The sequence below is a fragment of the Catharus ustulatus genome, chromosome 8 (genome assembly GCF_009819885.2).
Source record: "Catharus ustulatus isolate bCatUst1 chromosome 8, bCatUst1.pri.v2, whole genome shotgun sequence".
NCBI classification, from domain to species: domain Eukaryota; kingdom Metazoa; phylum Chordata; class Aves; order Passeriformes; family Turdidae; genus Catharus; species Catharus ustulatus.
Genome location: NC_046228.1, coordinates 18,706,588 through 18,727,639, shown reverse-complemented (window position 1 = coordinate 18,727,639; position 21,052 = coordinate 18,706,588). Strand labels below are relative to the sequence as shown.

The window sequence follows — 21,052 nt, the reverse complement described above, 5'->3', positions numbered from 1 at the left end:
GGAAACGAGAGGGGATTAGATTTTCACACTCCCATTTAGATTCAGATAAACCACACTGTTAGCATAACTTGCATACCAAAACAAACTCCTGCACGAGTACAGATTGTGTTTTTAATCCCCCTTTCTCTTATCGTAAATACCAAGGTTACCTTATTGGCGTTGTGCAAGGTGTCTGCCTGCATGGGCTGATCAAAGCTGACGCCGAGTTCTTCATTGCTTCCTGCAGCAGAGAAGGCTTCACTGTTCTGTACCTCCTTGGGCTCATGTAATGGAGTGTCCACTACTGGTAAGGGGGACTTAACATTGGAGATCTTAGGCATTGCACCAGGTAGTAAGGCTGAAGGGTTAATAGCTAAGTTAGCCTACAAAACAGAGACAACAAAAACATACACACAAAAAGAGATCACATTACTACTGCTCCAGAGAAGCAGCAAGAACTAGTGTATCTGGGTATTCAAGTTCTACTTCTAAAGCGCCTGGCTTTTCTCAGACCTAAGAACTTGTGTGTCTCCCACAAGCTCTGTCTCACTAAAACTGTGGAATGGTCAACACTATTATTCTGTGTAAGGGCTTCAGGAACAGCAGGGTCAGTTATGACAGACCAAACACCTGCCTAGCTCAATATTCTGTCTGAGGAGACAATGCTTCTGACTTTGAATGGTATTGTGATATAGACAGTTACTAGTCATTTTGTGTCAGAAGAGGGACATAACCATAGTCCCCTCTAAGAGTGTTTAAACAAACTTAATAGAGCTAAGAACAATGGCAGTTCAAACAGGAGCCCACCCTCTGCCCCCCCAATATGAGTAAACAGTGCTGTTTAGAGTCAGGACTGAAACAGAAGGAGGAAATAATATTAAACATGCAATACAGAAAAAGCAATCAAAAATATGCCATCTGAAAAAAAATAATAATGTTGCAAGAATAAGGTAAGGAAGCAATAAGATTTTGGTTCAGGGAAAGCCATCAGCGAGGCAAGGAAGATTTAAATTTTTTTTTCGAAAGTTAAAGTGCCAATAAAGTTAATTACTTGTAGCTTTCCAATCCGAGATGAAGGCTCTTTGGTTTTAATGGGAACAGGACCTGTAGATTTCTGCACAAAATTACATTGGATTAAACAAGTTGACAAGCTGTTATCAACCAGACCATAGTTTTCACTTTAATACATGTACAGAAAGCAGCTAATTGCTTACCAATTTCGTCTGAAGATACCTTGTTATCATCACATTCTACCACTAGAGCTATAGTCACTAAGTTTTCAGTTTCCCATATGCCATGGCCCCATCTTCATTACTACATTTCATTCACCCATTCTTCTACCCAATATTATACTTTGCCATGGTAACTGAACAACATCCATGTTCTCCAGGTCACTGCCACCTCTAGTCAAAGGAAACCAGGACAGCTATCTTCTCTTTCCTTGCTTATTCAGTCCCCTAAAATCCTCTGAAGCTATATTGCCAGGCAATGATCAACTTTTCTCTTTGTGACTAGCTGTAACAGGACTACAGACTTCAATGAAGCCTATGTGGCAGCCAAGAGGACTTCAAAATTGTTCCACTCAGACTTCAAGGAAAACAGCTCCAGAAAAGTGACTGTCCCTCTGAAAAAACCAGGCCAGTAGTGCTAGAAAGAAGACTAGGCTTAAGAGCAAGAGCAGCTATTTGGTCTGAAGACTTGGATCAATTCTAGGACTCCAGGAATGAATCAAATCAGCTAAGGTGCACTTCCCAGTACTTGCTCTCTAGAAGTTGGTAGTATGCATGGTTCTGTGAGCTAGGGACTACTGCTGTTGGTATGACTGGGCAGTCAGAGCTCCTTCAGCTAGGTTGAAGTAACTGAGGGTTTGCAACGGTTAAGACACTAGTTTGTAGGAATTGATAGCATGACAGAGGAATCCTAGCATGTGAGGAGATTGTTTTCTACTTAGTTTCATGTGGTGTTCAGCTTAACCTCAGACAGGCTGAAACCATTTCTATAGCAGGCTGTCAGTAGTTACAAAAACCAGGAAGATGAGCCTGGTTCTACACTTCAAGGAATACTTTACAAAAAGGAAAGACATGCTAATTACCAGCCCTACAGGTGTGCTCTGTGTTCTCCAGCCCAGGGGAGAAAAAGCAACTCCCACTCCCTACAATAAAAAGCTAATCTCCTACACATGAAAATCCATCAAGCAGTTCTGGTGAGGCACAGGCCAGAACTCTGGTCTGGATCTTTAGATTCTGCAAGATTAAGGACAGGTGTTTACTCACCATAAAGACTGCAAGATAAGAGTCTCAACTGACACAGATTTGTGCTGCATGCCCTGATCTCCTCTCTGAGAAAGGCTACCTTTAAAGATCACATTCACCCCAACAGATACTGGCACTTTAGAGAAGAAGAAACAACTCATTTTCAGTACAACTGGACCTAGGATGTAGCTCTTCACTGCCATTTCACTTTTTAAAGTGCAGGTACAATGAATAAAAAACACCAATAACATTTAAATTCTTGCTGGTAAGAGTGCACCTGCTGATAAGCAGGGAAGTTTGACCATGCATTGGTGCCTGGCAGCCAGTGAATCCAGGCATTAGTTTTCATCTTTCCAAGACACTTACTTAAAACAGCATGATACATCCTTTTTCTTTGCATGCTGTTCAAGGCACAAGATTTAAGTACTTGCCTCTGTAGTTGCTGTCTTCAGAGTCTCATCTTGCTTAGCACTTAAAGCATTTTCTAGATTACTGCTCACTGAGGAAGGGCCAACACTGGTCTGAACAGTTTTCTTCTCAGCCATTTTCTGAAAGCATTATGAGAACAAGTCAACATGAATGGGGTAAAAAGCATGGGGTGAAGATCCAAAAAAACAACAACAACAAAAACAAAAAGCAAAAGAACTCAAGCAAAAAATTTAAAAATCTTGTTCTTAACAAAAAACTAGCCACATCTTGATCCTGCTGTGCATAGTAGTATTTGGTTTGCATGGAGAGGTTTTGGTAATGGTGGTAGGGGGCTACAGGAGTCGCTTTTGTGAGAAACTGGTAGAAGCTTTCTCTGTATCTAGCAGTGCCAATCTGTGGTGGCTCCAAGGATGGATGTGCTGCTGGCCAAGGCTAAGCCAGTTAGGAACAGTGGTAACCCCTCTTACAACATATTTAAGAGGGGGAAAGGGGAAAAAAAAAAAAAAGAAAGAAAAGAAATATTGCACAGATGTAATTGCCAGAAAAGAGGAGAACATAGGAGAGGAACAGCCCTGCAGATACCAAGGTCAGTGCAGAAGGAGGAAGAGGAGGGGCTCCAGGCACCAGAGCTGAGATTGCCCTGCAGCCTGTGGTAAAGGCCGGTGAGGCAGCCATGCCCCTGTAGCCCATGGAGACCCACAGGGGTGCAGAGATTCACTCACAGCCTGTGGAGGAGATCTAGGCCAGAGCAGCTGGATACCCAAAAGGAGGCTTGAACCCATGGGAGGCCTGGGTCTTGGCAGGGACCTGCAGAACTGTGGGAAAGGAGCTCACACTGTTGCAGGTTTCCTGGTAGGACTTGTGACCCTGTGGGGGACCCAGGTTGGCACAGGCTATGCCTGAAGGACTGCACCCCATGGAAGAGTGACCCACATTGCAGCAGTTTCTGGAAAACCACTGCCCGTGGGATGGACTTAGGTTGGTGAAGTTCATGGAGAACTGTCTCCTCATGCTGGAACAGGGGAAGGACTCCCTTCTCTGAGCAGTAGCAGAAACAAGGTGGGATGAGCTGACCTTAACCCTCATTTCCCATCTCCCTGCACCACTGGGAGGAGGAGGTGGAGCTGGGAAGGAGAGACGATGGGGGAAAGGCGTTAAGGTCTTACGCTATTTCTCATTATTCTGCTCTGATTTTGCTAGGAAAAAATTCAGTAAATATCTCTAACTCAAGTCTGTTTTGCCCATATCAGTATTTTGTGAGTGATCTCTCCCAGTCCTAATCTCAACTTATTTATATAAAATATAACTTTTTTACATTTTCTCTCCCCTGTCCAGCTGCAGAGGGGACTGAGAGAGGGGTTTTGGTGAGTGTCTGGCATCCTGCCAAGGCCAACTCGCTACAACAACAGGCATTAGCTTATGGCTCTGCTCTCCATTCCTTTAGTCTACCTCAACCTTTGCTGTCTGTGCTAACAATAAATAATGAGAGTTTCAATAAACTTACAAATGCATGCATATTTCTTCATCAACAAAACAGCAGTGAAAACAAAAGTTCAATGTTAGCTAAGGAACAGTGTTATTTTTATGTTTTCAAGCTATCAGGCTCCATATATAGTCACCCAAGCACTAATTACTCAAGAACACCCTGTTCAGAGTCCTCAAAGAAACTGTTTCCAGGAAATATTGCCAGTTTTCTAACTGAGATTCCAGCTATATACATGAATACAGACTAACCTAAAGGTTAGTTTCAATTTAATCAAGATAACTACATTTAAAACTAGCAGTTTAGAATGTATGTTTGGACTTTGACCTCAGACCACCTGTAGCACAGTCTACTTCATTACTGCAGCTACTCACCCTTTAAATGGGTGACCATGAGGACTTTAATACTGCATCATTACCTGAGATCAAACCAACCTGCAGAAACTTGAATGACACAACTCACAGAACATGGCTCATCAGTCATGCATAAAGGAAAGGGAAGTAAATTAGCAAGTTAAGCTATTAAAACAAACTCTACTACTCTGGTTTCTGCTTATGGTATGTTCTCTTACACCCAAGCCAGTCCCAGTGGTAAACAAAAATAAATAGAATCCAATTCTCTCATCCCAATGTTGGGAGACCCAATGCATCTGTTTGCTCCCTATGTCTTCAGGGTCACAATGACCATTTCTGTTCTCTCAAAAAGACTTGAAAAGTCACTTCATTTCTCATGGCTATACAAATGGAGAAAAACCCTTCCATACACTTCTTTCCAATCTCTTTTATATAAGCCATTTACAGTAGAGAAACAGGTACCGGAATGTTTGTTTTTGCAGTACTGAAGAGATCATCCTCATCATCATCCCCAAAAAGCCCTCCTCCAGGTGGTGGCTTCAGGATACGGTTTGCAGGCTAAAGCAACAAAAGATAAAAGAAAGGTGTGTCACAGATCTAAAGCATATCTCTTTCAGCCCATGATGCCAGAACATAACTGACATTAGCATTTGGCCCTCCCTGGAAATCAGTGACTTCTAAGCTGTCCAAACAAGGAACACCAGGACACTGAACACTTCAAAGACTGTTTGACTGTTTTTAAATAGGAGGTTCAGAGGAGGGCTTTGAACTCACCATTGACTTCTTGGGGCTGGCAAAGAGATCAACGTCTGGGTCATTGTCCTTCTGAAGTTTGTGACTGAAGAGAAGTTCTTCATCTTGAAAGACCCCAGTGCTTTTGGGCCGAGTACTCTTCTCAGAAGCCTGGAAGGAGAAGAGGAAGATCCACACAGTGAGAAACTCCCTTGGTGAGGAGGTTATTTGCCTCATGATAAGGCAAGTTACAATTCCCCTGAGGCTACACTACAGCTCTGTACTGGTAACAAAAATACAACTTACATTGCTGGTTATGTTTCATTTGGACCAAATTTGCAAAACTTACAATGCAAATATTTGTATTTACAGTTCAATTGATGAGAAGACATTCATCACACTATCTGTCTGCTGATCTAAGATCCAGCTGTTACTATTTACTTGTGAAGCTTCCTTCACAGGAAAACAAAAGGTTTTCAGTATGTTATCATGACTGTACAGTAAAGTTTATATTCCAATAAGACTTTTATGCCTCAGAAATAGTATGCAGAAATAGTAGTGAAAGGAAGAGAATCTCTTAGTTACCTTCCTAAGCAACATTTTCAAAGAATAAAAATATAGAATAATTTTTTTTTTAAGAGAAGGCCTGTAAAGCTATTATTGCTAGACTCCCTGTTTTATTCCTGTGAAAGCAAGCAAACACCCACAAGGAAGAATGGAACATACTGCCTTTGGCAAGAACTCATACTTTCAAATCCGCTGCTGTGGGGAATATTGAAGTTGCATGTATCACCCTATTACCTCCATTACCTGGCAAAGTAATGAGTATCAACTCCTCAAGCACCAAAAACAATGCCTTTGTATGATCATGGTAGGCATCCAGGTCTGGCTTGCAAAGGCAAAGGCTCCACTCAGCTGTCCAGGTAAAAGCCCATATCTATGTTTCACCACTCATCTGTCTCTATTTAAACAACTCAAATTAAAGGATGCCTCTTCGAAGCATGACTGGATGTCCAGTACCATGGCACCAGACACAAAATCGAGGCAGCAAGAGGGGTCATCATAACAACAAAGCGTGATTAAAGCCAGCTTTAATTTCATATCAAAAGTCAGGTCACATTTTTAGGGCACTAAAACTGCTATTTATGCCCAGATATTAAGTGAAAACCTAATGCACATCTATAATCATCCACACACACAACACATATTAAGCTGAAATAAGCAAGAAAAGCAGCACCTTGCAGATTTGCCTATCAAAAATGTTAAGTTCATAAATTACCATTCTGATTTTTGCCTTTCAGCACCTTAATCACTTTGTAACTACAATATGCTGACAGATAAGAGCTTTGAAGGAAAGATTTGAATGGATTTCTATTTTTTCAAATTCATGGGACAGATGTGGCTTCTTTCAATCATCTCCCAGTATGCTCCCCACAAAGACCAAACACAGTATTCATTCACAAGCAGTAAACAAGATCTCATGCTAACAATCCATTTTAACTCGGAAGCAGCTCTAAACAGTGATTTTTCTCCAACAGTCATCTATTTTGTTCCGTTCCAAGGACTTCAGAAGAAAATGTACACAGCCTTTAGGATTGGTAGCTTACTTTACACACTAAAATGACAAAACCTTGTGGTACACTGGAGTGTACAGTATGCACCTTTTGACACTACTTCAAACTTACAGAAAAAAATTCAGTACATTTGCATGAAGTAGAAACAAGAATCCTGCGATAGATTCAAGGATATTGCTGCTGAAAATTCCAAGTCCACCTCTTGATGGTATACACTGTATCAGAAAAGTCTGACTTATAGTACAGTGGCTGGAAGCTTTTGTAAAAAAATGAACACACATACTTGAAAAACAGACGTATACATAGGATTAAGATAATTATTGCTGAAGTCTGAAGGCATATAGCCAGCAAGCAAACTGTAACAATGTAAAAGAAAAAAAGGAAAAAAAGAAAAAAAAAAAAAAGAGAGAAATCACTAAGCTTAAAACTCCACATCCCTTTACTTCCTAGTATCTTTGACTTTGAGCAGTAACTGAAGAGTCAGTTCTGTAAAGCAAAAGTCAAGTAGCTGCACTGAAACATCTGTATAGAATTTGTTTTCATATCAGCATGAAGCAAAATGCTTTCAAGTTAGTGGGACAGGAAAATTACAAAAGGATTCAGGATCACAAGGAAGAGCAGGAATTATTTCTCACCCAAGGATCTGAAGGGTTAGAAATTGAGAAACATAAGCCTGCATGACATGAAGAGAAGGAAAGTTTCCTTACACTCACCACATCAACTCCTTTCTGTGCATTTTTTATGTCATTATTATCTTCTGGTCTTTCCTCTTCTTCCTCCTCAAATAAGCTTAGCACTTTCTTAGCTTGGCTTTTCACATCTTTCCCCAGAGCTGGTGGTGATGTTGCAAACAGATCTGAACTGCCAGCTGGCTCTGAAGATATTACTGCAAAAGGCTCCACCAAAGAAGAAAAAAAAAAAGTAACACATCAGCCTGTTATTTATTTCAGGTTTGCCCAAAAACCCTGCTAAGTTTTCTTGGTTAAATACCAGCAGTGGTCAGAGTTCTTCAATTATTACCAAGCAACTAACTTATCCCAAACAGACAGAATATCAATATGCAGGTTAGCAACAGACAGTTGATCAAGAACACAATCTCAGCTCTGAAAGGAAGACAAATTTCCTCCTGTATTTCTTCCAAATTTCTATCCTACCCTGTGGCACTATTGATTAGCAGCTTCCTGCATAAGTTTTTCTCCTCATCTCTATGTCAGGTTGCACGTGCACCACAAGGCTGCACTAATCAGCTTTCCACACTCTGAGTTACCTAGCTCATACCACTTGGGATACTTTAGAGTAACAGCAGTACCAGAACCTTAAATGTGCTCAGGAAAAGTGTGAAGAGTAAGAACTACAATAGAAATTCATCAGCTGGTAATTCCTTGACAATCACTCAGTAAGACTTTGCCTGAGATCAGTTCTGAAGCTTCTGCAATAATACACTCAATACTCATCAATAGTGTTCTGTAACAGTATTGCCCAGCAGAAATTCACAATCCTGAAGGCCATAATAACACTTACCACTTTATAAATCATCACACATTATGGTGAAACAAAGTTACTGAGCTTGAAGAAAAATCTATGTATTAATACAGGCTATGTTTTAAGGGAAAGCTCTATTCACGTAAATGAAGATTACCCAATGCACTCTGGAGAGAAAACCAAAACAGATTCTGCCAACCTCCTTCCCCCAAAAAAACCCCCAATCCTTCTCAAAGACATCAGTGAGGAAACAATTTCCAAAGTGATTTTGCTAAATTGAGACAGAATTACTCTTTCCTCCAATCCAGAAAAATATTTCTGTGCCAGAGCAGCACTGTTTTTTTGGGTTTTTTTAACTGAATCTTTACCAAACTTCAAATTAATTTAAGAAAATCTCTCACTTTTTCCTTTGTTTGCTGCCCTGCAACATCTGCTCCTTGAGACAATGGAGCTGCTCCAGGTTCTTCTGAACACCACAGCGTATCTTCTACCTGGCTAGACTTCACTGTTCTATCTGGCAGGTCTTCCTTTTCCTCCTTTTCCTCCTCATTAAAGGTAAGTGGTGCTTGTGCTGCTTTTACTTTCTCCTGCAAAATTAGGAGAATGTTGGTGACACAGAACTGGTAGTTATATATAAAAAGCATATGCTGCTGTGGAAAAGCAGAGTCTGTTTGCCTACTGCAGAGGTCTAGGACACTGGCAACATACTTGACTGCTCCTATTTTCCTTCCATGGGACGTTCGGGTTAGCAACTATTAATTTCCAGTATTATGAGTTTTTTAATCTGGTTGAAGAGTGCCAGGGAGCACATGTACAGGAATCCCAACTACAGATACAGCTTTATTGGACCCTTGCATCTCCTACTCTCAATTCCACAGCACAACCAGACAGGCAGTACATCATGGGCTAAGATTGTAAGACAGAAGATAGCGTTCACACACAATAGGGAGGGCCAGTAAGAAGCCTGTTTGCACATCTGAATCAACTTAGGTAGGGTAACACAAAAGGTTAATCCTGGCTACTGAGTCAGCAGTAAGCTGTTTGTTCCTTTTAGTGTTATTTAATGGTTGAGAGTTTTCAGAACATCCTTAGGAAGTACTTTTAGCATAAACCAAACAAATTCAGGGTAAGTGGTCAAGAAAATTTTGAAGTTTCTATTAGGCTAATAGTACTAAGAATGTACTTGGAAGAGTCCAGTCTTCCTGTTCCCATTCCCAATTTGCTAGAGTTACCATTGTCTAAAACGAGTTAGACTTGTATTCAGTATCTAACAACAAAGATTGTAAAAAGACTGTAAAAGTGTTCCATGTCACTTTTAAAAGAATGGGGAGTTACCACTGCAGCCTTAGCAGCTGAAGGAAGTAGCATTGATTGGGAGCTGAAGAATGATTCTCCATTAGTATCATCATCTTCAAATAACAATGATGGCTTCTGTGGCTTTCTTTGGCTGCAGGGAGAGAGAGAAGAAAGTGGAAGATTCAGTGGCCATGTGCTGCAGCAGTTTAGAAGTGGCACTTAGGGCCATCATTTGCAGCAAGTGTTCCCAGACACAGCACTGGGCTTCCTTATTGTCCCAACAATTCCAACATCCTCTTCCTTGTCTGCAAAGCTTTCTGCAGAAGTGGAGATAAAAAAAATGTCAAGAGGATTTCATATCACTGGCGTAGAAATGGAAAGGCTAGTTCAGTGCTGGCAAGGAGAATGACCCACCACAGGTACAAAAGAGCCCAGCACTGCTCCTTCCTACTCACATCCCCCTACTTCCTCCTCAGCAACAGCACCAGGAACCAACACTTGCAACATGCCTGGGTCCATCTGGTTTTTAAAGGCCTGCTGGACTGTTCTGAACAAATGCCTCCCCACTCCCCTCCCAGGATTGTCACCTCTCTTTAGTGATTGCAAATAAGTCCTCCTCATCGTCTTCCTCAAAGAGACTTGTTGTCTTCACATCTTTAGCCTGACTGACAGTGCTAGCTGGTTTTGCAGGGTCTTCTTTTCGGCCATCTTCAGAAGAAAGTTTAGCTGGCTTGGAGACATTCCAATGTTCCTTAAAAAGAAGGAACAAGTTCTCTTTTGACTTGGTCAAAGCCACTTTGCAATCTTCTCTATAAGGAACACTTCTTCATCTTGGCAGTCCTTTCATCTCTCTACTAGTTTACTTAGCTGCCTGCATTTTAGTTACTGTAATCTGACATTACTCAGGCTTTGCAGAGGGCCTGGTCACCTTTGGCACACAGCATTAATTCAGCAAGACACAGTACACATGCTTTGTTACAGCTGCTCTTGACAACTGAGGGCAGTGTCAACTGCAGTGTCACAAAAGTAGGGTCACTCAGTAAAACCTGACTGGAGCCACTAAATTGTTAGCAAGATTGATGTATGGGAAAAAACCCACCACATATGCAGCCAAGACACCTCATTACTAGAGTGCTCAGTGTTGCACTTGCTTCCTTCACAATACTTCTCCCCCAGGCACCCACCTCCTCCCACAGCTACCCTTTATTCAAACCTACACACTAAACAAGATACTTCTGCATTTTTGTTTTGCTATTCTCAGCATTTCAAGTGGTTTTCCCCAGTTTCCCACCTTTGTCCTCTTTGTGAAAGGGACAGGCGTGACAAAGTTTGAACTTGGTTTATTCTACATTAACATAAAAACGCATCTAAAGACATTACTGTTGTCTACTAAGCAAACAATTACAGGACAAGTAATAAAGTCTATGCAACACAGTAATATTGAGAGATAGGAGGACTAAGAAGAGTCTGGATCCTATTCATATGAGTTAATTCAGAGGTTTCCAGACAGGTTTTTAATTTCTTTAGTGTCTCTGGCTTTTATTTATGATGAAGGACAATACCTAGCCCATCCCTAGAAGAGGACTGCTCTGTGGGAAGCCTTATTATTTATGTATAGTTTTCCCATCCCTAGATGGGAAAGAAAAAAAACCAGCAAAACTTAAGCAAGTAAAAATTCCAATAAACAAAACCACATACAAAAGAAACCCACCTCAAAACAAAGAAAACCTCAACACATATCTATCTAGAACTGATAAACTTTCCTTACAGAATTTAAAGCAGCAAGAACAGACTTTTTTTCCCCTCTAGTGTTTTTAAATCAGACTTCTTAGCAACAGCCTCCATTTGCTAACAAACTTTCTATAAATTACATTGAAAATACTGAATTTCTCTTCCCCATGACTTCTATTACCTAGATCCTGTGAAAATTTGGACCAAGGATCAGCCTTCTTAGCTGCAAAGAAGTCAAAGGATTGGGGTAGGCATGGCATGTGGACACAGCAGAGTTGGTCTGTGGTTCCCTTCTCAAAAGTTTTATGCTTTGCTCAGGATAAAGCCCAGCAACCAGTTCAAAGCAACCATTTTCAACGAGATCTCAGTACTCCTCAGTACCTCCTCATCACTGCTGAAGAATAAGCTGGAAGCTTTCTTGAGAGGCCCTGACTGTTTTGCTCTCTCTTCTGAGGGCTTTTCCTGGTGTTTCTTGGCAGGTCCCACACCAAAGAGATCCTTAAAACAAAATAAAATATAATATTATAAAAAAATCACAAGCCAAAGCTACAATGAAAAGCTCATTGAGAAATCATCACATAAGATATTGTTGTCATCCACTTCTCATATAAGTAGGATACAGAAATTGTGTTTTTTGAAGACAATTTCAAGTTAAACACCATATTTTGGTACAAGGAATTCCACACATACAGCATTTGGAAGACGAGAAGCCTGTAAGCATATAGCCTGGTTCAGGCCCACAGATTCTCCACCACAAGACATAACCAACAGCCAAAAACCATCACTCAGAAATTCTGTAGCACAGCAGCCAACACAATGGGGCACTGTTTCTAACCCATATAATGAAATGGAGAATGAATCCTATTCTGAGGACAGGCATTAAGTGAGCTGAACCATGGGTAAAAAATTAAAGCATACACTAATTAAAATTTTTTTAAGGTTTCTTGCACAAACTTGTGCTCTGACCTCTGTTTCCATACTAGCAGTCATGATTCTTACACACTGAAGAGTGAGAAGAAAGGAATTCAACAGCCATGACAAGAGAAGCAAGGTTTAGGATACAACAGCTTCTTGAAGCTCATATTTGTTTTACTGCTCAGTGTTCTCTAACCCTATCAATCAGAGGAATAACATCCTTCATGTCCAGAGGTGAAATACGCTGACTGCAAACTACTTAAAAGACCTCAAGAACTTGCAAGACTCCCCACTCCCACTCTCCTCCACAGTGCTGTCCACATGCTCAGAACTGCTGCAAAATGCAAGATCAATTTAGTGCTCCATTTGCAAGCCCAGTGTTTAAATTTCTGAATATTTCTTGCTGCATTTGCAACATCCCGTTCAGGTGGGTTCCCACATACAGGCAGTATCAGGAAGTGGTACTTACCTCTTCATCATCATCAAACAAGGAAAGTGGAGCTTTTGTCATGGACTTGCTAGTGGGGAGAGATGCAGCTTTGGACTTCACAGGCTTACTTGATGAAAACAAATCCTATGCAAACCAAAGAAAAGTCACTTTGCAAAGCAAGGCTATATGTTTAAGAACTCTAAAGGTGACAATCATGTTTTTCCCTATGAAAAAAATGTTTAGAATGCCTATGAAGCAGTGGATGCCTTATCTGATATACCAATCATTTGCAACTGCACAGGGATTTTCCTGATCTTTCCAGGTTAATTGCTAGCTGAAAGCCAAAATGAAACATAAGAGTCTTTAATGATTCCTACTCTTAATTTCCTGCTCCTTCCTGTCTTCAGGCTTTTAATTTATGCCTGTGTGTACCACCAAAGTTTAATTCCCTGAAGACAGGGAAAACAATCACAGAGCTTTCCCTCTTGGAGCAAGAAGGAACTTTCAGAACAGCTGGGAGTATGTGCATGTATGTCAGATTTCCCCATCCTACAAAATGCAGAGTCCCCAGACACAAGTGGACTGAAGTCAGGATGACTGAAATCCCTAGGATTTCTGTAGAGATTTTCTATAGGGATTTCTCAAAGAAATACTCACTTCAGAATCTTCCTCATCAGAGAAAAGGCCCCTCTGTTTTCTTGGAGGCGTTTCAGATAAAGGCTTGAAGTCCTCACCTGAAGATGGTTGACTCTTTAGAACAAACAAAGACACAGCATCAGCACCCATTTAGATTCAGTAAGGGCTGGCACATCTAGGACACGTTTTTTTGCAGTAGCCAGGAGGGGGTGTGACCAGGACCCAGAAGTTATTTTGTACCACCTCATGTCATTGCTGGGCATGGGGGAACAGAGTCTCTTCTAGGGAGAAGCGATCTCTCCGAGTCAGCTCAGGTGGCAGAAGCAGCAGAATAATTTGCCTCTTTTTTGTATTTTCTGTCATTAGCATTGCTGCTGTTGCTGTTTGCTTTCTTATCTCATTGCTGTTTCAAGTAAAATGGTTTTACCTCAACCCCTGATCTTTATCTTTTGTGCCTCCAATTCCCCTCTTTAGCCCTCCCCAGGGAGAGAGGGGTGGCAGGAATGAGCTAAAGCATTGTTGCAGTGGGGGCAGTAAACTAGGAAATACCTTTCCTAAACCATGACAGACCCCTGCTAAGAGGCATGCTGATGGCAAAATCCCTACAGCTGAAGGGACAGAGCTCAAGCTTGTCACTTGTGGGCTGAAGTCCAAAACTTATGTGCTATGCACAAATGACTTGCAGGTCTTACCACAGGCCTCCTCTGCCACACCATCCTTCTCAGCAGAAGAATGTATGCAGCAACTGATGCCAGGCCTTGTGAGCTAAAGGAAAATGTTTCTTTTAACAAGCTGTTTTTCATAAAGGACAAGGGCAGTTTTGTGCCAACCATCATTTCCTGCATAATCACAGCACAGCCCCAGCCTGCCACCAGCTATATTGCCATTAAACTTAGAATGATCCCAGACCCAAGCACTACTGTCATAAAGCTTGGAGTATAAAACAGCCCTCTCTTCCTGACTGAGCAGGAGGGGTGCTGCTGAATCAGTTCTCATCCTCTTCTCCAGGAAAGCCAAGTGCTGTGAGAGCCCTCCTATCACTTCTGCTTGCACTGCAGCAGAAATAGAAGCTGGCTTTGGCCCCTGTGCTTCTCATAGAACAATATGGAGAAAGTGCTAGAGCAATTTGCATTAGACATCCCCAGCAGTGTACCTCTCAGTCTAGAGGGGAACAGAGTCACTACAGATAATTATGTTCAAATACTCATTGGACAGGAAGTATAAAATGAGTATATACAGTATCTACTGTAGAAACAAAGAGCATTACTACTATCCTCAAGGCACTGTTCTGAAAGTGTAGTGGTATTCACAGGTGTGCTCAGCACCACATTAGAGCTTTCTACAACTTAGAGGAGTTTTCAGCTGAAAAACAGTTTCTAAACACTCCAAGTGCTTAGGTAGAACCCAGCCTCCTCTCCCATAAAACACATGAGCTATGGGTTACCAGTTAAGTTGCTGTCAGTGGCTGGTGTAAGAGCAGTCTCAGCAGCATAGAACTGTGACATCAAAGGTTCATAACTCAGGCTGGTTTCACTTCAGCCATGAAATTCTTAAACATATTTTCAGAGGTTTATCATTTTGCTCTCATTTCAATCATCCTGCCTTAATAAGATTCTTTCAATCACTGCCTACACAAATAAAAATCTCAAATAAATCCCAACTTGAAAAGGCAAAAGGCATTTAAGGACCAGTGAAGCACTAAATTATGGAAGACCCTATGAACCTAATCCTATTTCATAAATATGTCACTTTCACAGTCTTGTATATGGAAAGACTACTTGACTATAAACATTTCCTAAAACCTCAGCCATACAATCCATTTTTATGCCATTACCTTTTTTTCCATTATTGCCTCCCTATGGCTTTCTGTTTCTTTAGTTGTGCCAGCAACTGCAGAGGGAACGGCAGGCTTCTCCTTGAATAAGTCACCTTCTTCATCATCATCAAATAGGTCAGCTGTGGACTTGACTACATAAAGAGACAAAATAAACAGGGAATAAGGATTGCAGAACAAAAGAAGAGAGTCTCTATAGATATCATACTGTTTAACAACAATTGACATCAGGAGTCTTCGAGAGAAAAAGCCAGACAAGCTCTCAAAGTGAAACAGCACTTACCTGAAAGCACCGGTGACAGAATATGCAAACAGCTGAGTCAGCTGGCACCTCTAAAGGCAGTGTTTTGTACTGGCTTAGCACAGGCCTAACCCTACTAATAAGGAATGTTGGGCACAAAGATTCAAGGCTGTGTGAATAAAGCCTGTACTGATTCCCTGATTCAAGTCTAGACACTGCCCTAGTGGTAGAAAGATCATCCTTAGAAAAGTCTGGGGAGAGAATGTACAAACCAGCCCAACACCACTCTGATGAAAAGAAATACCAATGACAAAAAACCCCTCTACAATAGAATACCATAAACCAACCAAAACCACAACCCCTCAAAACCCAAGCAGAAGTAGCAGTGATGAAGGTTCAAATATTAGAATTCATTGGTTCATACCAGTTTGAATTTTGATGACCTTCAGTGTTTAATCTTTCACCACAAATGTTTAGAGGTACCTGGATCTGGAGGCTTTTTAGTTGCTTCCACAAAGAAGTCATCATCATCATCATTATCAAACAGAAGAACTTTCCCAGGTTGTTTAGGAGTTTTTCCTGTGTTCTGTCCTGCAGATTTCTTGTCTTTTTCCTCATTTACAGTGGAACTAAACACATCACTTCCTCCTGCAGGTCAGATGGGGGTAGAATAAAAATTAAAGTAACATTGCCAGAGTTGCCAAAAAGCTGAACTTGTGCCATTGTAAGTGACATCAGGTACAATTTCCATCTCAGCAACTTTTAAGGCGCTCCTGCAACAGTGCCACATCAAAAGCATTAGCTAGACACATTCTGATAAAGCAAGACACAGACAGCCCCTCACTCTCACTGCAGCCACTTCTTCCTCAAACCTGCTCATCTTTCCTAAGAACAGCAGCCAGGCTCTGTGTTGAAGCTAGAAGACTCAGTAATCCCACATTGCTGCCCCTACAGACTTCCCAAACCAGAATCCTGCTCTACTAACTAGTACACCACACCACAATATAAGTGGTAAAGTGCTTGGGGAGAGGGAAAGAGGTCACTGAGCTCTTCCCTGGAGCCACACTTGCCATGTGAGCCCACCAGCCGTACGAGGCAGGGTTTGGCACACGCCAGATATGGCAGTGATTAATCCAAGCCAGCCAGAACAACTGCTCCTTCTGCATCTGCTGGGGAAATGCCCAGCCTCAGTGCTAAGTGCACCATCATCTGAAAACACTTCTAATGGTCTAAGCCTGTCTTTTTGTTTCTCATGTGCAGATGCCTGGAAGTGAGACAGAGGTGGGGAGATACTTAAATGAAAGTTTGGCAAAAAGCAGAACAACTGCTGTTTGGTTAAGTCAGCAGACTGCATAAATTTTGATCAGCAGTAGGTTCTTATTAAAAAAAGTGTATTGTGCAATTATAAAGTGCCTCAGGAATGACAGGAATACAGCCACAAAATTTGGTTAGCTGTTAAAGATCATTGAGTTCCTAAACAAACTGTTCACTGGAATAGCAAAGGAGCCTCAATCTTGGCTTTTCTCTGGTGACTTAAGCCTGTCTACAAGTTATTGAGAGTGAGCTAGTCATTGCTTATACAACAGTACCTCCAAGAAAGAAGAAAGGATAAAAAAACCCCACACATCAATCTGCTGTTTTAAACTCTGCTACTGAGTTTTACAATTATGTTGCAGTCCCATTGTTGACATATATCTTTGACCCTGGAGTAAAAACTCTATTTGTGTACTTTTTACTCTAAAAATTACGCTGACTGAGGGCTCAGTTAACTGAAGACTTTCTTTATTAAGAAAGGTCAAAACTTAAAATTCAGGTACCTCAATCAAGTGAAAAGCCTCACACTAACAAAAAATCTTTTGTCAGTAAATTCAAAAAGACCAGTGACGTGTTTCTTTTTTTTTGACAGCTTGGATTCTGATGCAAAACAGATCTTAGTACAATTCTTTTTTACTTTTAACTTCAAGTTATAGATCTAGTTCTTCCCCATGTATGCAAATCCTCTGAAACAAAACCAGAAAAACAAGCTGGTCTAAACATAGGAACGTCATGCTTAAACTATTCTTCTGCTAATCCAGGGGAACACGATCAAATGTGAAAGATCAAAATGCACTTCCTACAGGTGGAAGCTGTGACTGCATGCACAGCAGAATTAAGCTGTATAATATCAGTTGAAGTGACACACATTCTTAAAAGTTCAGAGCACAACACTTGAAGCTGACATTTGCTAGTATCTGCCATCAGTGACACCTACCTTCAGAGCTCCTCCAGAATCTTTTATTATCCATAAAACATGCTGCAGTTTAGGCTTAGCATGGTAGAAGCATCTGTATTTGTCATTAAGCATATGACTAAGCAATGCAGTGCTGCTGTATTTGGATAGTTTTTTTCTTTAAAACCTTGGCAGTAGGTTTTAAAGAAAAGAGCATTTTGTGCATGAAGCAATTGGCTATTGAATAAATCATACCTGGAAACAGAAATACTGCACCTGCAGGAACTTTCTTTAAGGACTTTGTAGAGGATGCTGTAATCATAGGAAGTACAATACAAATGGATACACTTATTTTATGCTGTCAAAGCCTTCAGAACTCTACCACAGAAACTGGAATCCAAGAAGTTGTCTCAGCCACTTTTTTAACAGTTCAGATGTCTTTACACATTCTCCTTGAACTTCAGGGCTTTTGAGAATATATGTAACAGTCTATTTTTTCCCATTTAAACTCCATTTAAATGAACATCTCTACTATACTGAAGCTTAAAAGCACATTACATGTTACATACAACATTATTTACAACAGTTCAAAACCACTTCAATAATAAATTCAAAACAAAATGGCTTAGTCTCCCAAAACATATCTGAAAAGTCATCAAATATAGTGCTTCAGTAAAAGCTCTGCAATACAGAATGTGTACTCACTCTCCTTAATGGTCTAGCTATGCCCCTAGTGGGAAACTCATGCGAATTAATATGCAAGAAGAAATCTCTGCTCCCCTCAAACCCACAACTGGATCGTGCAATACACTAGAGAAGCTGGAACCCAGCAGAGGCAGAGAGCTCTGCCAATAACAGTAAGGACATCCTTTCAACTCTAGGAGAATAGGTGTGTGTAACAGATCATAGCAAACAAACACCTATCAAATGCAACACAGCTGTTCTCTATTAAGACTGGAGAGGAGAAAAGACTTGCTCTGCAATTGCTGCATCAGGCTTTCTAGTTTGGGAACAGTCTAGCTGCTAGCAGTAATAAATCACAGCATAGACAAGACTATAGGAAGCAACTCTTGGTTCTTACCTTCACTTACTGAGACTTGGTCCTCTCTCTTTTTTGATTCTTCTCCTTTTGGTGCTTCAGCAAAAAGATCACTCTGATCATAGAGGAAAATGAAAAGGGGAGGAAAGTGGTGAAATTGTCTTTATAGGAAATTACAGATGCTGATATTTCCATATTGAATGTCCACTTCTAAGCCAAGACAGAGGTGGTAATCACCACTCCCTTCGCAAAAGGAAGTCTGCAAATACAGACTTAAAGCTAGGTACTCGAGTGTTGAGTGTATACATTCAGAAAAGAAGCTCTCTTCTAAAATTTAATTTACTGATCACTAGTCTGTCTGCTGAAAAGAAGGAATGACCTTTTATTTGCACATCTTCAAGGACTTACACTAATTAATCTACAGCTGGTTAGATCTTGATTATACCCTTCTAAGCTTTCTTACTGAAGTTTATACAGTAAGGTTTGAGGGAAAAATTCAGGTCAGGACAAGCATAAAAATACTCCTGAACTTCATGTGGATAAAACAAATATGCAGAGAAATACACTACTGCTCAAAAGCTTTGCAGGACACTCCCACAGTTCTTGTATTCAGGTTGCAGGTGTACCAATCTGCAACAATCACGGCCTGGATTTCCAGCAAACCTCCAGATTTTTTGAGTACTGATCACTTAATTTCTTAAAAGCCTGCCTCTTATGCGAACTGGGTATTAGTGGCTGATGACCTGGAGACTCAAAATGCATGGTCTTTGTATAAGACTTTGTAGAAAGAAGGCAAAACACCTCAGGAGAACACTTCAGGAGTATGGGAGCGCAGGGGCTGGCAGAAGCGTCAGTCGTCAATCGCCCTTTTGTCAGCTATTATTTGCCTGCTACATCTGCCTGCTGGTACAGTGCAGTCTCCTCCAATGCACAAGTAAAGTGAACCTAAGTCACCCTTCTGAGATGTTTAACTTCAAGACAACAGAAAACAAGGAACAGGTGTATGCAGGCAGGCAGCAATCACAGATAGATCTGCTTGGCTGTTCCTGTGTCTACACAGATTAGGAAAGTAGTCTCAGTAATAAGTCACCAAGAGGTGACCAGCAACAGCTTCATCCAAATTTGCATTGACACAAAGCTGGCTTCCACTATCAGACTATTTTTCTTAATATTCTTTTTAAGCTATTGTCTGCCGGTTAAAAAAAAGAAAGAACATTTTTTCAATAAAGGCTTTGTTAGAATGGAAAGCACTGACTGGAACTATCCCCCTCCCTACACACAATGCCCCTGTTTGGGGCTTATTGGCTATATTCTAGTAGATTGGGAATGCTAAGCTTGAGAAACATGAAGCCTCCTTCCAAATTTCAGTGCAACACCTCCTTGGCTCCAAGGAACACCTGACTTTTGTTCCAGTTGCAACAATGAACACAACATCCCACAAAGGCAACAGTTTGCTGTCCTGGACTAACCTTGACTGTCACCAGTATCAGCTGCATCAGAGGCAATCATTTGCTTTACACAGCTGTATTCTTAAATCTTAACCAGCCCTGACATTAGGTTTCTACACTCTTTCATGTGCACAATGGTAAAATAAGGTCAGAAATGCACTTCATGCAATTTCTTCCTCAAGGCAGCTCTAGGTAGCCCAAGAGTAAACTTAAAACTGAACTTTTCCTGCCAACATAGGCATTCCAGGAGCTGTACAACAATTAGATGAAACAACAGGATTATTGTAAGAGGAAACTTTTAACAGCACAGAAAGAGAGAAACTCAGCAGCAGAATTGTCTATACACGGTATGTGAAAGATAAAAGTGTGATTGGCATCATTCAGGGTTCTCTTTCCATTTCTCCCACAATCAGAGAGAATGACAAAATTCAGTATTTTACAGGCATTTTAATAGAAATCTGCTGATTTAATAGATAGCATTTGGTTTACCACCAGAGCTAAAAATAAAGGGCCAGTTAAGCTCTCCTGGAATCAGAACCTGTCTAATAGAGATTGAACCACACTTGCATCTCTCAGCAGTAGTACTGCAGAAGAGAGGATATCGTACCAAGGGGAACATAAATGTGTCACTTGTGTAGTTCTGTTTTCCCACTGGAAAGCTATACCACTCCACAACACTTGAATATTTCCAAGTAACAAAATGCTGTTTGTCCTCTCTGTCTTCCAGGGGTGGGTATTTTCAGGGATCTTCTGTTTTGCTTTTAAAAGTGGGAAACACTCCATTTCTACAATCTGCCGGATTCTCACCTCTTCATCATCAAAGAGGCCTGTTCCACCACTGAAGAGGCCACCCCTTGAACCAAATGGTGTGAAGTCCTCATCAGTCAGTTTAGGAGGCTTGAAGATGTCATCATCTTCATCTAGAAAGTACATGAGCCATGGGCTTTAGTAAGAATGATCAAATGTCAGGAAAAGGAATTAGAGAGAAC

General features: G+C 40.9%; 1 protein-coding gene across 4 annotated transcripts in view; it reads right to left on the bottom strand.

The window, feature by feature from the left end:
* The window catches only part of LOC116999279 (WASH complex subunit 2-like), a 36,562-nt gene that overhangs the window by 6,646 nt on the left and 8,864 nt on the right, over window positions 1–21,052 (bottom strand). The window contains exons 12-28 of one of the 4 annotated variants that reach the window (XM_033065777.1): window positions 20,871–20,983; window positions 18,658–18,730; window positions 17,832–17,888; window positions 15,851–16,015; window positions 15,127–15,260; window positions 13,314–13,406; window positions 12,696–12,800; window positions 11,693–11,809; window positions 10,168–10,331; window positions 9,620–9,731; window positions 8,686–8,871; window positions 7,516–7,704; window positions 5,271–5,399; window positions 4,959–5,054; window positions 2,663–2,779; window positions 1,031–1,093; window positions 150–362 (exon numbers count right to left, since the gene is read on the bottom strand). In XM_033065777.1, coding sequence (XP_032921668.1) covers window positions 150–362; window positions 1,031–1,093; window positions 2,663–2,779; window positions 4,959–5,054; window positions 5,271–5,399; window positions 7,516–7,704; window positions 8,686–8,871; window positions 9,620–9,731; window positions 10,168–10,331; window positions 11,693–11,809; window positions 12,696–12,800; window positions 13,314–13,406; window positions 15,127–15,260; window positions 15,851–16,015; window positions 17,832–17,888; window positions 18,658–18,730; window positions 20,871–20,983 — 2,126 coding nt within the window. The remainder of the gene's footprint in view (window positions 1–149; window positions 363–1,030; window positions 1,094–2,662; window positions 2,780–4,958; window positions 5,055–5,270; window positions 5,400–7,515; window positions 7,705–8,685; window positions 8,872–9,619; window positions 9,732–10,167; window positions 10,332–11,692; window positions 11,810–12,695; window positions 12,801–13,313; window positions 13,407–15,126; window positions 15,261–15,850; window positions 16,016–17,831; window positions 17,889–18,657; window positions 18,731–20,870; window positions 20,984–21,052) is intronic. The other 3 variants (XM_033065778.1, XM_033065780.1, XM_033065779.1) reach the window with 3 other exon arrangements.